The sequence below is a fragment of the Gekko japonicus genome, unplaced genomic scaffold (assembly GCF_001447785.1).
Source record: "Gekko japonicus isolate JY-2015 unplaced genomic scaffold, Gekko_japonicus_V1.1 scaffold1786, whole genome shotgun sequence".
Classification (NCBI taxonomy): Eukaryota; Metazoa; Chordata; class Lepidosauria; order Squamata; family Gekkonidae; genus Gekko; species Gekko japonicus.
This window is the reverse complement of record NW_015163656.1, coordinates 291,119-306,581: the sequence shown is the minus strand read 5'-3', so window position 1 is coordinate 306,581 and position 15,463 is coordinate 291,119. Positions and strand designations below refer to the sequence as shown.

The 15,463-nt window shown below is 47.4% G+C and overlaps 1 protein-coding gene across 2 annotated transcripts in view; it reads left to right on the top strand.

Annotated features, from left to right (window-relative positions):
* Nucleotides 1–301: 301 nt before the first annotated feature.
* Nucleotides 302–15,463, top strand: part of USP46 (ubiquitin specific peptidase 46) — a 55,843-nt gene continuing 40,681 nt past the window's right edge. For both annotated transcript variants that reach the window (XR_001482390.1, XM_015407708.1), the window contains exon 1: nt 302–795. Coding sequence is in view for 1 of the 2 variants with exons in the window: in XM_015407708.1 (XP_015263194.1) it covers nt 760–795 (36 nt within the window). In the remaining variant the exon portion in view is untranslated. The remainder of the gene's footprint in view (nt 796–15,463) is intronic.

Below are 15,463 nucleotides of genomic sequence, written 5' to 3'. Positions count from 1 at the left end.
CCAGAGCACTTCCCAAGGGAACCTTTACCTTTGCCAGTTCACACAACAGTAAAATCGAGCTGGAAAGTGCACCGAAAGTGGATCGGAAGTGGCCAATTGAGCGTGCGCCACCACAGCCTCGGACTTGGGCGCAGCAGCTTGATCCCGAGGGCGGGTCCTGAGGAGGCAGGTCGCGCCTCTCCCCTTCCGCGCCTCCGCATTGGCCGCGCCGCCAGCCCCCGCCCCGAGCTGCGCCCCGGCGGTTGGTCGGCGGCCGCGCCACTCGCCGCCGCTGACCTTCCCTTCCCCTGCCGCTGTCAAAGTTGATCACCGGGCGCTGCACTGCAATGGAGAGCAGGGAAGAGCAGCAGCAGCAGCAGCAGCAGCACCCGCCGCGGGGGAAGGAGGAGGAAGACGGAGAGGGGGAAGGGGGAGAGGAGGGAGAAGGGGGAGACTGAGATTAGTCCCGGCCTCTGGGAACAGACAGGCGCCGCCGCCGCCGAGAGCCGTCCCAGATCTCTCTGCTCAGCTCGCCTGCGGAAAACCCGGCGGAGAAGTTGCCATGCTGCCGCGCTGCCGCTGAGCGGATCCGCCTTCTGGTCCTCCGCGGCTGGGGAGGACCGAGGAGCCGGCCTCGCGCCTGCCTGCCTTCCCCGCACCCCGAGCGCCTCCCTCTCCCACCCCCAGCCCTCCCGGCCCTCCCCCGAGCCTCCAGCCATGACCGTTCCGGTTTTCACCTTATAAAGATGGCGGTGTGGGATCGCTGCAACCTTTAGACTCATGACTGTCAGAAACATCGCCTCCATTTGTAATATGGTGAGTGCTGCTTGGCCTGCCCTGCCTGGGGGTTGCGAGCGGAGGGGGGGAGGGCGGGTGGGGGGGGGGGGGCGCCGCAAGGCTCCTTCCCGGAATCAGATCCCAGACTTGTCGCCTGCAACGCTTGCTTGAAAGCTCTTACTTCCGAGTAAACGGGAATGGGCAGCACGTTTGGGGGGGGGAAGAGAGCTGTTGAAATATGGGGCTGTAGGGGGGAGGCCTCTTTTCCTCCGGTGGGCGGGGCCGCGCGGTGGGGAGGGGGCGCTGCTAATCTGGAGGGTCATCGGGAGTTTACACGGTGATGATTTAATTCTGAGTGTTCTGTGGCTGGGCGAGGAGTGAGGAGCAGTTCTTGTTCGGTGTCCAAAGAGGTAAACGGGTGAGGTCCGGTTCCCCTGCAAAGATCAGCGAGGCCCGAATTATAATTGTTGTGATTAAGAGGTTGTTAAGTGAGAGAGGAAATCGTCAGCCTTCAACCTGCCCTTCCTGTTTGCCAAGCAGTTATTTGGCGCTCAAGCCAGGGCTTTGATCAAAGCCTATCTTTCTTTTGCAATAGATGGCCCCCTGAGAAATGTTGAAATTTCAGTTTCAAGACTCTTGTCCTGGTGTGTCAAGATTTTCTATGGTTTTTTTATTTATTTTTTTGCTTAAGAAGTAGGCTCCCAAACTGACAGCTGAGTGACAAAAAGCTTGTTAAAGGTTGTTAACAGTGCCTTGGAGGATGGATTGGGTGAGAGCAATTGTGGGGAAAGTTATTTGTTGTTGTTGTTCAGTCGCACAGTCGAGTCTGACTCTTTGCGACCCCATGGACCAGCTCCCTCCAGGCCTTCCGGTCTTCCGCCATCCTCTGAAGTTTGCTCAACTTCATGTTCGTTGCATCGATGACACTGTCTAACCATCTCATCCTTTGCCGTCCCCGTCTTCTTTGACCTTCAATCTTTCCCAGCATCAGGGTCTTCTCCAGTGAGTGCTCCCTTCTCATTTGGTGGCCAAAGTATTTTAGCTTCAGTTTCATTATCTGGCCTTCCAGGGAACAGTCAGGGTTGATTTCTTTGAGGATTGACTGATTTGTTCTTCTTGCACCAAGCGAAGAGGGGGGGGGGGGGGGGAGGATCCAGTAGCGGCGTATTGAACAGGGACAGGTCAAGAGATACACTGCAGATGTGGCCAGGCTTTGGGCCTGTGGTGTAAATAACCTCTTTTGTCAAGGTGCATTGTAATTTGCAGATCCCAGACTTAGTATGGGATGTGACAATGGATCTTAAGAACACGATGTTACAAAACCTGGTGTGTCAGCACCCTTGCAAGTGGTGTCATCGATGTGTTGAGACAACTCCCTGTCGCTCAGAGTGCAAAACTACAATCCTTGAAACAATTTTATTTACATTTATACCCCAGGAGGGTGGGGTATAAATGTAATATATAAATAAATTTGCTCCATTGTGGGCCCACTGACATCCCAAGGGAGTGCCATAGTGTAAAAATAGGGAATTAGTGTTAGTCACCAGTAGACCCAAGTTGATTTGTGGAGACAAAACTGGCACTCTCTTTAAGTCTTAACAGCAGGGTCCAGGTTTAAATGACAGTCTTCCAAGAATGTGAATTTGAAATGGTGTTTTGTTCCTACCTGGTCTAGAGTCTTGGCTTTTACAACTGAGATTACACACTACCCCACAGTAGCACTGACTTCCATACTTTTCTGTACTTTGGAAAGCAGACAAGCTGTGATAGCTGGCTATATTCTGGGGATTCTAGCTCTGAATTTACAGCAACACAGCCCTGCACAGGATTCATTAACTTGCTGCACTTGGCAAGTGTGGGTATTGCATTTTCATAAGCACATAGAGGGAAAAGATAGTGTGGCATGTGTATTTTTGTACTACTTGTACAGCATTTGCCCTAAGTATTTGATGCTTTTTATGTGCATTTCCTCAGTACCCTTTACAACCAGGTAAGATAGGTTAGTGTAATTATACTTTTACGCAGGGGTCATTTCGTAGAAAAACAGGTGCAGGAGCTCATTAGCATAACTTATTAGCATAACTTATTTGCATATGCCACACCCCCTGACATCACCGGAAGTGTGTCAGAAGGCAACACCCACCATTTAGGCTCCACTGGACTGTTTTGGATTGCTATTTATTGGGGGAAACGTACATATTTGTCCTAGCAGAGGAGGGAGAGCTTGTAACTGAATAAAATTTGGTCTTAAAGGTGCCACTGGATTGTTTTGGATTGCTAGCTATGGGGAGGGGGGACGTGTAGATCTGCCCTCACAGAGGAGGGAGAGCTTGTACCTGAAGGCAGGCGGGGGGGGGGCTCTGCAACTTACCTGTCTGCTTCTTGCTCCTCGTGGCCCGACTGAGGGCTGCTGGGAGCAGGGGGCAGGGCTTCTTGCATGTGCCCACCCCCTGGGCTCCTTACTGCCGGAGCTCTGCTCCTGTGTGCTCCCACAGGAAATGACCCCTGCTTTTACAAGAGACTGAGAACAGAGGCTGAGAGCCAGCGTAGTGTAGTGGTGTGTGTTGTAGGGAGAGGGAAAGAATGTGATTGCAAGCTGCTTTGAGACTCCTTAAGGTCGAGAAAAGTGGGGCATAAAAACCTACCATAGATTTTGTTAGTCTTTAAGGTGCTACTGGACTCATACTGCTGCAGGCAGACTAACACGGCTACCCATCTTGATCTATCTGCATAACAACCTGTGTGTCCCCCCCTGCCATTATCTTGACCTGAAGTAGACTCATGAGGGCAATATTTGGCCCTTTGAGGCAGTCATCTAGGTACCTGTTATCTGTCACCTCACTGCTTGTTTCTCCAGTGGAGCAAATAGCAGATTCCCAATATTGTGTTAGGTTATGGAAGCAACATGGCGGGGGGGAGTGATAAGAACTTTGTGTAACAGGCCCAACTGGAACTAGGTCCACATAAACCTGATAACCAATTTTTTAAAATGCTGGGAGATCCACCCACAGAACTTCTACTGTCTTCTCTGGTTTGAGACCATGAATGAGAATCAGTGTTCCCTCTAAGCTGAGTTGATGTTAGCTAGCTCACAGTTTTTTAGCCTCTGGCTTACACATTTTTGTCTTAGCTCAGGAAAGATGGCTCCAGAGCAAACTAATTTCTGTGGTATCCAAATCACTCACTCACAACTTTAATGCTGGTAGCTCACAAAGTAGAATTTCTGCTCACAAGACTCCACAGTTTAGAGGGAACATTGATGAGAATGTGTTGCCTAAAGCAGCCAGAAGAGTTCTTTGTGGAGCTGAGATGTGAACTGGACTTCTAATGCATTCTCTCTCTTTTTTTTAAGTACCCGAGGGTACACTTTTATTATTTTTTTCATTATATAGTACAGACATACAAACAACACCCAACTACCCCCAACAACATATAACATATAACAAGAGGCTTTTATCACTTCTTCTGCTTATTAAATTTCTGAATTCATTATCTATTTTACTAAGCTTATCTTTTCTGCATTCTCAAATTACTACATTTATCTATCAGTTGCGTTTACATTATACCAATCATAGAATCTCTTCCAAGTTTTTTGAAAAGTCCATTCTGTGCCGGCTCTCATCTCAAGTGTCAGTTTGTCATTTTCCACCGTTTCAAATGGTTTATTCACGTACTCTTGTTTTGTTGGTATTTCCATTATTTCCCAATATTTGGCATATACTATCCTTGCAGCTGTTGACATATGAATGATCAAATACCTATCTGCTTTATCAAAGTCTTTCAGAAATATATTCAATAACACAGTATCTCTGGAGTAAACGGGGTATTAGTTCTTGTTATTTTTTCCATTATCTCATGAGTCCATCTCCAATACCTCTTTGTAACATCACATAGCCACCACATGTGATAAAATTCTAGTGCATTCTCTTAACTGCTATGCTACACCAGCGGTGTGCATAATATTCACTGGACTGATCCCTGATCACTGGGATTTATTTCTGGACTCCCAGATTTTAGTGGTCTTTCTACAAGAGATCCATGTGTGGTGCTTCTGGGAATCTGTATAGACAGCAACAATTTGGATTCCCATAGATCCCTACCCTCAAGGGCTGGGAGTCTGAGGCATTGTCACGTGTGATACTGAAAAGTACCCCTACGCCTCTGTCATGTTTTTGTGCCATGTGTGAAGGCTGCAAACGTAGGACAGACTTCAGAAGCCTTTCCCACAAAGGTGATCAGTCTGTTGTTGCTTTAAGTGACAGGTGACAGGTGATAGACTCCTTCCCACGAGGAGCAAAAGCTCAAATTGTTGGCGCTGGCAGAGTGAGGCACACTTTGGTTTTGGGACTGCGAGCCAGTCTTCCCAGCCTTTGAAGCCCTGGACACTTTGGGGAAGTGTAAAAAAAAAAAAACCCTCTACAGGCAATACAAGCTTCTTGTACATCCCCTACTCCCCAGCTTAGTTTTGTTTTGTTTGGGGTACCTCTTGTGGTGACTCAAGTGGTTAAGACGCTGAACTGCAGGCTGTGGAAGGTCAGTAGTTCAGCAGTTCGAGACCTGGGTGCTGCATGATGGAGTGAGCCCCCGTCTCTAGTTCCAGCTCCTGCCAACCTAGAAGTTCGAAAGCAAGAAACTGCAAGTAGATAAATAGGTACCACTTTGGTGGGAAGGTAACAGCGTTCCGTGCGCCTTGGTGTTTAGTCATGCCGGCCACATGATCACGGAAACGTCTTCGGACAGCGCTGGCTCTTCGGCTTTGAAACGGAGATGAGCACCGCAACCCTAGAGTCGGATTCGACTGGCTTTCGAGCAAGGGAACCTTTATCTTTACCTTTAAATAGGTACCACTTCGGTAGGAAGGTAACAGCGTTCCGTGCGCCTTGGTGTTTAGTCATGCCGGCCACATGACCACGGAAATGTCTTCGGACAGGGCTGGCTCTTCGGCTTTGAAATGGAGATGAGCACCGCAACCCTAGAGTCGGATTCGACTGGCTTTCGAGCAAGGGAACATTTGCCTTTACCTCTTAGAGCTGATGTACCAAAGGGGAGAGGGAGGCTAGCATCAGAACCTACCTGGGACTTGAGGAGAATGGAAACCCTGTTCCAAGGTCTTTCAGGGCAGGGTGAGATCAGCATATGGGATGGTGGTGGTTTTCCTTTTGGTGGAGGACAAGTAGACCCACCTTTCTCCCTTTGAAAAGGTGCATGGTGCTATTCCTCTGGAACTATTCCTCTTCAAAATGCACAGGAAGGGTTGCATTTTTTTAATGCTTATCCTGTGTGGATGCTTATCCTGCTTCTAGGAAGCTTGGATGACAGGGAAGAGGATTCTTGCCTGTTCCTCTTCCTCTTCCTCCTCCCGTCCCATGTGCAATGAGCGTGACACAGGTGGCTTTGTGTTCCCTGCATGCGCAGTTTGTTCTGCGGACCATGGGAAAATATCCATGTTCGGGGGTTTGAAAACAAATTCTGTGGCCTCCTTCCGGGGTTTGACAGCTTAAAGCAGGCTGTCCCCCTTCGTTTCACATAGAAGGAAACTGCAGGCAGCTGTACTGGTTTAGAGTGAAACCCAAAACCAAGAACAAAAGCCACATAAGCCGATTTTTTTGCCATCAAGTCACAGCTGATTTCTGGCAACCCCACGGGATTTTCAAGGCAAGAGATGTTTCAGAGGGTGGTTTACCATTGCCTGCCATCTCTGCATAGCGACCCTGGTATTCTTTGGTGGTCTCCCATCCAAATACTAGGCAGAGTCAACCATTCTTAGCTTCTAAGATCTGACAAGACTGAGGGCGATTTCTCACTAGAGCGCCATTTGACCCGCGGCTTCGCCCGATTTCCTCCGCAGTTTCATGATCCTCAAAAAACAGGATCACGAAACTGCGGAGGAAATTGGGCGAAGCCGCGAATCAGAATGCAGCCCCGGAGCTTCGGGAGTGAAATTGACATGTTTGTGTCGGGGCAAACGGCGGCTGTGCTGCGAGGCAGCTCTAGTGAGAAATCGTCCTGGGTTAGCCTTCGTCAGGGTTGAGAACTCACAAAGCTTGCCATTTAGAGAACATAAGAACATAAGAGACGCCAATGTTGGATCAGGCCAAAGGCCCAACCAGTCCAACACTCTGTGTCACACAGTGGCCAGAAATACCAGTGCCATCAGGAGGTTCACCACAGTGGGGCCAGGACATTAGAAGCCCTCCCTTCCCCCCCCCCCCCCAAGCTCCAAGAAGACAGAGCATCACTTGCCCCAGAGTCCCTATCTATACCTTGTGGCTAATAGCCTCTGCTCCATATGCTTATCTAATTCCCTTTTGAAGCCGTCCATGCTTGTAGCCGCCGCCACCTCCTCTAGCACTGAATTCCATGTGTTAATCACTCTTTGGGTGAAGAAGTACTTCCTTTTATCCGTTCTAACCCGACCGCTCAGCAATTTCATGGAGTGCCCACGAGTTTTTGTATTGTGAGAAAGGGAGAAAAGTACCTCTTTCTCTACCTGCTCTATCCCATGCATATTCTTATAAACCTCAATCATGTCACCCCTCAGTCGTCGTTTCTCCAAGCTAAAGAGCCCTAAGCGCTTTAACCTTTCCTCATAGGGAAAGTGTTCCAACCCTTTTATCATTCGAGTTGCCCTTTTCTGCGCTTTTTCCAAAGCTATAATATCCTTTTTAAGGTGTGGTGACCAGAACTGCACACAGTATTCCAAATGAGGTCTCACCATTGATTTATATAGGGGCATTATGATATTGGCTGAAAGCAAGATAGTTCATAAAAGGGGGGAATTGCTCCATTTAAAAATTCCCTTTGTTATTTTAGTTTATATCTCGCACCAGTTTTCAGGTTCTGCAAGAGCAGTGACATGAAGCGGCCATCTTCCCTCCAAGGGACGACCCAGCATGCCCTTTGCTCATAAGGTCACATCTACCATTCACCAGCACTGGAGAATGGAGCCTTCCATTAGGGTCAGGCAATGGTTCTCATGACCCCTCTGGGCTTACCAGCACTTTGTCCTGAGGGAACTGAGTGTTCTCCATCATTCCGTTGGATTGGGTTTTCATTGCCCTACCAAAACATATGGCAAGATCCTCCATGACACCATTGAAGATGAGCTCAACAGTGCCTTCCTAAGCAGAGTTACACCCGTCTAAGCCCGTTGACTTCGCCTGCTTAGGATTGTACTGTAAGTCACATGAATGAAAAAGCTTGAGACTCTTTGCAGTAAATCTTGGATCGGGAGCAGCATTTCTGCAGGTTCAAGAATTTCCACTCAGGAAGTTCAATTTTCCACCTCTCTCTTCCCGTAAAGGTAAAGGTTTCCATTGCTCGAAAGCCAGTCGAATCTGACTCTAGGGTGCAGTGCTCATCTCCGTTTCCAAGCCAAAGAGCCAGCGCTGTCCGAAGATGTTTCTGTGGTCATGTGGCCGGCATGACTAGACGCCGAGGTGCACGGAACACTGTTACCTTCTCACCGAAGCGGTACCTATTTATGTACCTGCAATTTCTTGCTTTCGAACTGCCCTCCAAATACTGTTCCTTAGGGGCAAGGAGCCCCCTAGGAACAGAATTTTGGGGAGCATTTTAGGCTGCTGTGGGAAGGGGGACATGGGAAAGCTGAGTTCTGTGGACCAAAATCCTTGCACCTGCAGAAATGCTGCTTTGGATGCAAGCTTCTGTCTGTGCTCCTTCCCCCATATTGTCTCCCCGATGCTTTATGGTTTCCTAAAATGTCCTACTTCTTATTTTAATATTTCTGGATTAAGAGTAAAAAGACAGTTTTCCTTCAGCCCTTAAGAAACCGTATTTTACCTGGGATGAAAAGTGGGCTGGACATCTCACAGGCAGATTTCCTGGTGAGCAGTGGCTGTGATCACCTGCAGAACACGTGTTCAGTCATTGCATGGAGACAAGCCGGAGATTGTTGGAAGTATTTAAAACAGGATGATGACCGTTTGCAGGGGTCATTTCCTGCGGGAGCGCACAGGAGCGGAGCTCTGGCAGTAAGGAGCCCGGGGGGGGGGCACATGCAACAAGCCCCACCCCATGCTCCCAGCAGCCCTCAGTCGGGCCACGAGGAGCAAGAAGCAGCCAGGTAAGTTGCAGAGCACCCCCCCCCGGCCCACCTTCAGGTACCAGCTCTCCCTCCTCTTGAGGGCAGATCTGCGAGTCCCCCCCCCCCAATAGCTAGCAATCCAAAACAGCCCAGTGGAGCCTGAGCGGTGGGTGTTGCCTTCTGACACACTTCCGGTGATGTCAGGGTGTGTGTGGCATATGCTAATAAGTTATGCTAATGAGCTCCTGCACCTCTTTTTCTACAAAATGACCCCTGACCGCTTGTAACAGGAGGTCCTCTCATATCTCTCCATCTTTCTTGAATGGCACTTGTATGCCCATCCTGCCTACACATCATGCTTCTTCAGGCAGGAGCAGAGAAGAGGAACTGCTGAGAAACTTGTAAACAACCAACTGTCCCACAGAACAGCTTTATCTCATTGTACCACCACCACCACCACCCCGCCGGTATACCAAATTTCTGTTGCATCTGCACATTGTAGCAATGCGTTTGGCTGGGCATGACTAGTCCATGCACCCTTGCAGAGGAATACGGGTGAAGAGAGAAGAAGAGCCCTTGCCGTGTCCTGTACAAATGTTAAGTCTTCCGGCCCGGGGCTGGGTGCTGAAAGAACTGGTTCAGTGAGGTCGCTGCCGTGAGCAGCTTGTCCTTCCCCACCACAATGCAGTTTAAATCTCAGTTTGCAAGAGCCCAGTGAAGGCTGAATATATTCTTGGAGAGAGAGAAGGATGCAGGGATGTTTCTGAAAAGGACAGAAAGGAATGCAAGCGGTGTGCTGACGGCATGGCCGGGGAGAGGGGGAGACTGAGGGCTGAGCCAGCATTTGACTTGACAAGGTGTCTGTCTGCCGTGCCGACTGTGATGCTGGGAGGACGCCAAGTTAATCACGCCACAAGTGCAGAACCTGCTATGGACCCACACATCCTTCAACGGTATTGCCAGCCTTTCTCCTAAGGCACTGGGAAGGAGTCAGATGGCCGTGGCTTCTATATGAACCGCTTTTCCATTCATAATAACCTGCAGCCAGCAAGTCAATCATGCACATGTGTTCTGAAATGCAGTACTAATAGGGCAATATGGCTTATCAAATGCCCAGCAGGTATGTGCAGCTGAGTTCATGTGTATTGGGGTGGGTGGGGGGGGGAACAACATAGAAAGACATACAGTAAAGAATGAACTGGGGACCCATGCCCCCTCTAAGCTGTGGAGACTAGTGGGCAAAAATTATGCTTTGTGAGCTACTGGCGTTAGAGTTGTGAGCGAGCAATTTGGCTCCTGCATCAATTAGTTTGCTCTGGAGCCATCTTTCCCTGAGCTAAGGCAAAAATGTGTGAGCCGGAGGCTAAAGAACTGTGAGCTGGCTCACACTACTTCAGCTTAGAGGGAACCCTGCTGGGGACCAGAAGGGCCTGAGATCCGATCTCACTGCACAAATTAATTTAATTCATTTGCCCCCACCTTTCTCCCAGCGAAGACCCAAAGCGGCTTACATCATTCTCGTCTCCTCCATTTTATCCTCACAACAGCCCTATGAGGTAGGTTAGGCTGAGGAAGTGTGACTGGCCCAAGGTGACCCAGCCTAGCTTCCGTGGCATGAGTGTGGATTCAGACCCGGGTCTCTCAGATATTGGTCCGAAACTCTTAACCGCTGTACCAAGCCACTCTGTACTTGCCAGTTGGCCTTAAGCAAGCAGCCACCCTTTCTTAGCTTGTCTGTCCCTTTCTCCTCTGCACAACCGGTAATATGGTAATGACAGATTGGCCTACCTTGCAGAGTCGGTGTACAGATGACTGAGAGACAGTGCTTTGAGTACCGAAGCAGTGGGCTGTATAAATAAGGAGTGCTGTTCCAGTAAGTGGAGTTACACTTAGGATGGCATTGCTAGAGAGCAATCGTAAGCAAGTCTATTTGAAAGTAAGTTCCACTTTATTCATTGGAGCTTACTTCCAGGAAAGTGTTCTTAGGGTTGCACCCTGACTGCCATGTACAATAGTTGTCAGCAGTGTTCCCTCTAAGCTGAGTTAGTGTAAGCTAGCTCACAGTTTTTTAGCCTCCAGCTCACACATCTTTGCCTTAGCTCAGGAAGGAGGGCTCCAGAGCAAACTAATTGATGCAGGAGCCAAATGGCTTGCTCACAACTTTAATGCCAGCAGCTCACAAAGTAGAATTCCTGCTCACAAGACTCCACAGCTTAGAGGGAACATTGGCTTGTCACCAGCTGCATGCTATTTCCGACAAGGACTTGCTTTCGATGTAGGATTTTTCCTGCCTATGAAACAGCTTTGAGAATACAGTTTAATGACTACATATTGTTCAGGAAGGAGATAAATGATTTTTAAAACATGAGGGCGGAAGAGTGAAGGAAGCTCAAAAAGCTGGCAATACTGCTCTGAATACCTTCTTAGCAGACTGTTTAATTCAGTAATTGAAAGATGCTGGTATTTGGTTGTCTGGATCAAAATCTGGCACATTTAGTCTCACTTAAATGCTCGGTTAATTTTTTTTTCTGTTGGGAGAATTTCAATAAGTTAGTTTTGTTAGGTATTGTAGTTTTTACATTTGGGGGGAAAGAGATCTATTTGCTTTGATGACTTTTTAAAATGGATGTAATCGGGGCTCCCCCCCCCCCCGGGAGAACACACCCCTAATGTGGCCACACCCAACAGCAGAAACTCATTAGGATTGGCTACATTAGGGGTGTGTGGCCTAACATGCAACTGAGTTCCTGCTACAAAAAAAGCCCTGGGTCTTGACAACAAACAAGGTAAACAGAATAAGAAGCAAAAGGTGGGTGTGGCTGGATGAGCACATGTCTGGTAACACAGGGGTGTGGCCTCATATGCTAATGACCTGTGCTGACAGGGGTGTGGCCTAATAAGATAATACGTTTCTGCTGTTGGGTGTGGCCAGTTATGCTAATGAGTTCCTGCTGGGCTTTTTCTACAAAAAAAGCCCTGAGATTTAAACATTAAACACCATTTCCCCCTTGAGAGTTCTGGCGCCTCTTTTAAAAAAAAAAAAAAAGCCCTGAATGTAATAATGTCTCTATGCCAGTATGGGAACTATGCATCTTTGAATTCTCATGGACTTCTGTTGATTTTTTTATTTTGCTTTGTGTGGAAACTTCTGTGTGGTCATGTCTACTTGAACCAAGTACTGTAAACTGAGAATAAACAGTGTGAAATTAGCTGTATCTAATTGGGTTATGGGCTGCGGTGGCTCAAGTGGTTAAGACGCTGAACTGCAGGCCAGATGGTTGGTAGTTCAGCAGTTCGAGACCTGAGTGTCGCATGACGGAGTGAGTTCCTGTCTCTGGCCCCAGCTCCTGCCAACCTAGCAGTTCGAAAGCAAGAAATTGCAAGTAGATAAATAGGTACCGCTTTGGTGGGAAGGTAGCAGCATTCCGTGCGCCTCGGCATCTAGTCATGCTGGCTCTTCAGCTTGGAAATGGAGATAAGCACCGCATCCCTAGAGTCGGATTCGACTGGCTTTCAAGCAAGGGAAACCTTTACCTTTACAAATTGGGTTAGTCAGAGGAATAGGGAGGCTGTTTGTTTTGGTGTAAACACCTCCCTGCAGTTGTGGTTTTTCCAGTCATGTATCCTGACTATAGTGGGGATTTGGAACGTTCTTGAGGTGGCAGAATTGACTGGAAAGATTTTTAATGTTTTGTTTTTATTGTTTTTATTCTATTTTATACGTTATCTCGGGCAGGCTCCTGGAGAGGTGGCATAAAAATGTTATAAATAATAAAAGATTGTAGAATTCGAGACTGAAGGGTTTAACTCCATTTTTAACAAATCTGTTTCCTTATATGAAGCAAATGAGCAGTTAGGTTGCCAGCTCTGAGTTGGGAAATTTCTTAAGCAAGCAGCCACCCTTTCTTAGCTTGTCTGTCCCTTTCTCCTCTGCACAACCGGTAATATGGTAATGACAGATTGGCCTACCTTGCAGAGTCGGTGTACAGATGACTGAGAGACAGTGCTTTGAGTACCGAAGCAGTGGGCTGTATAAATAAGGAGTGCTGTTCCAGTAAGTGGAGTTACACTTAGGATGGCATTGCTAGAGAGCAATCGTAAGCAAGTCTATTTGAAAGTAAGTTCCACTTTATTCATTGGAGCTTACTTCCAGGAAAGTGTTCTTAGGGTTGCACCCTGACTGCCATGTACAATAGTTGTCAGCAGTGTTCCCTCTAAGCTGAGTTAGTGTAAGCTAGCTCACAGTTTTTTAGCCTCCAGCTCACACATCTTTGCCTTAGCTCAGGAAGGAGGGCTCCAGAGCAAACTAATTGATGCAGGAGCCCAATGGCTTGCTCACAAATTTAATGCCAGCAGCTCCCAAAGAAGAATTCCTGCTCACAAGACTCCACAGCTTAGAGGGAACATTGGCTTGTCACCAGCTGCATGCTATTTCCGACAAGGACTTGCTTTCGATGTAGGATTTTTCCTGCCTATGAAACAGCTTTGAGAATACAGTTTAATGACTACATATTGTTCAGGAAGGAGATAAATGATTTTTAAAACATGAGGGCGGAAGAGTGAAGGAAGCTCAAAAAGCTGGCAATACTGCTCTGAATACCTTCTTAGCAGACTGTTTAATTCAGTAATTGAAAGATGCTGGTATTTGGTTGTCTGGATCAAAATCTGGCACATTTAGTCTCACTTAAATGCTCGGTTAATTTTTTTTTCTGTTGGGAGAATTTCAATAAGTTAGTTTTGTTAGGTATTGTAGTTTTTACATTTGGGGGGAAAGAGATCTATTTGCTTTGATGACTTTTTAAAATGGATGTAATCGGGGCTCCCCCCCCCCCCCGGGAGAACACACCCCTAATGTGGCCACACCCAACAGCAGAAACTCATTAGGATTGGCTACATTAGGGGTGTGTGGCCTAACATGCAACTGAGTTCCTGCTACAAAAAAAGCCCTGGGTCTTGACAACAAACAAGGTAAACAGAATAAGAAGCAAAAGGTGGGTGTGGCTGGATGAGCACATGTCTGGTAACACAGGGGTGTGGCCTCATATGCTAATGACCTGTGCTGACAGGGGTGTGGCCTAATAAGATAATACGTTTCTGCTGTTGGGTGTGGCCAGTTATGCTAATGAGTTCCTGCTGGGCTTTTTCTACAAAAAAAGCCCTGAGATTTAAACATCATTTCCCTCTTGAGAGTTCTGGCACCTCTTTTAAAAAAAAAAAAAAAGCCCTGAATGTAATAATGTCTCTATGCCAGTATGGGAACTATGCATCTTTGAATTCTCATGGACTTCTGTTGATTTTTTTATTTTGCTTTGTGTGGAAACTTCTGTGTGGTCATGTCTACTTGAACCAAGTACTGTAAACTGAGAATAAACAGTGTGAAATTAGCTGTATCTAATTGGGTTATGGGCTGCGGTGGCTCAAGTGGTTAAGACGCTGAACTGCAGGCCAGATGGTTGGTAGTTCAGCAGTTCGAGACCTGAGTGTCGCATGACGGAGTGAGTTCCTGTCTCTGGCCCCAGCTCCTGCCAACCTAGCAGTTCGAAAGCAAGAAATTGCAAGTAGATAAATAGGTACCGCTTTGGTGGGAAGGTAGCAGCATTCCGTGCGCCTCGGCATCTAGTCATGCTGGCTCTTCAGCTTGGAAATGGAGATAAGCACCGCATCCCTAGAGTCGGATTCGACTGGCTTTCAAGCAAGGGAAACCTTTACCTTTACAAATTGGGTTAGTCAGAGGAATAGGGAGGCTGTTTGTTTTGGTGTAAACACCTCCCTGCAGTTGTGGTTTTTCCAGTCATGTATCCTGACTATAGTGGGGATTTGGAACGTTCTTGAGGTGGCAGAATTGACTGGAAAGATTTTTAATGTTTTGTTTTTATTGTTTTTATTCTATTTTATACGTTATCTCGGGCAGGCTCCTGGAGAGGTGGCATAAAAATGTTATAAATAATAAAAGATTGTAGAATTCGAGACTGAAGGGTTTAACTCCATTTTTAACAAATCTGTTTCCTTATATGAAGCAAATGAGCAGTTAGGTTGCCAGCTCTGAGTTGGGAAATTTCTGGAGATTTGAGGGGTGGAGGCTGAGGAGGGTGGGGTTTAGGGAGGAACCTCAGCAGGGCATCATGTCACAGAGTCCACCTTCCAAAGCAACCATTTTCTCCAAGAGAACGGATCTCTCTAGCCTAGAGGTCACTTGTAATTCTGGGAGATCTTCAGCTATCACCTGGAGGTACTTTGCCAACTCTTGTCACTGTGAATATTCTCATTTACACAGAAGCAACTTTACAGTAATGAAGTGGGAAGAGACAGTAGACTGGGGAAGGCTCAATATTGCTTTGACAAGCCCCATTGGAAAGGCTGGTGTGTAGTTGCATTTACCAGTTCAACAGTTTCCAAACTCACAGTCTGATTCTAAGCAGAGTCAGAGCCTTCAGGGGACTTTTATTAATTTTGTTTAGAAAATGCATATGCTGCCTCTCGTGGAGTCCTGTGATGGGAGAACACAGAACTACTGATGGGAGAACACAGAACTTTCTTCCTTCTATTTACTACAACCTTTTTACTGCTATTCTTCACTGGGACCGATTTCACACAAGAGCTGTGCCGCGGTCGCGCCTCCCTTTGCCCGGCTTCTATTGGTCAATTTCCCACTCGAAGCCG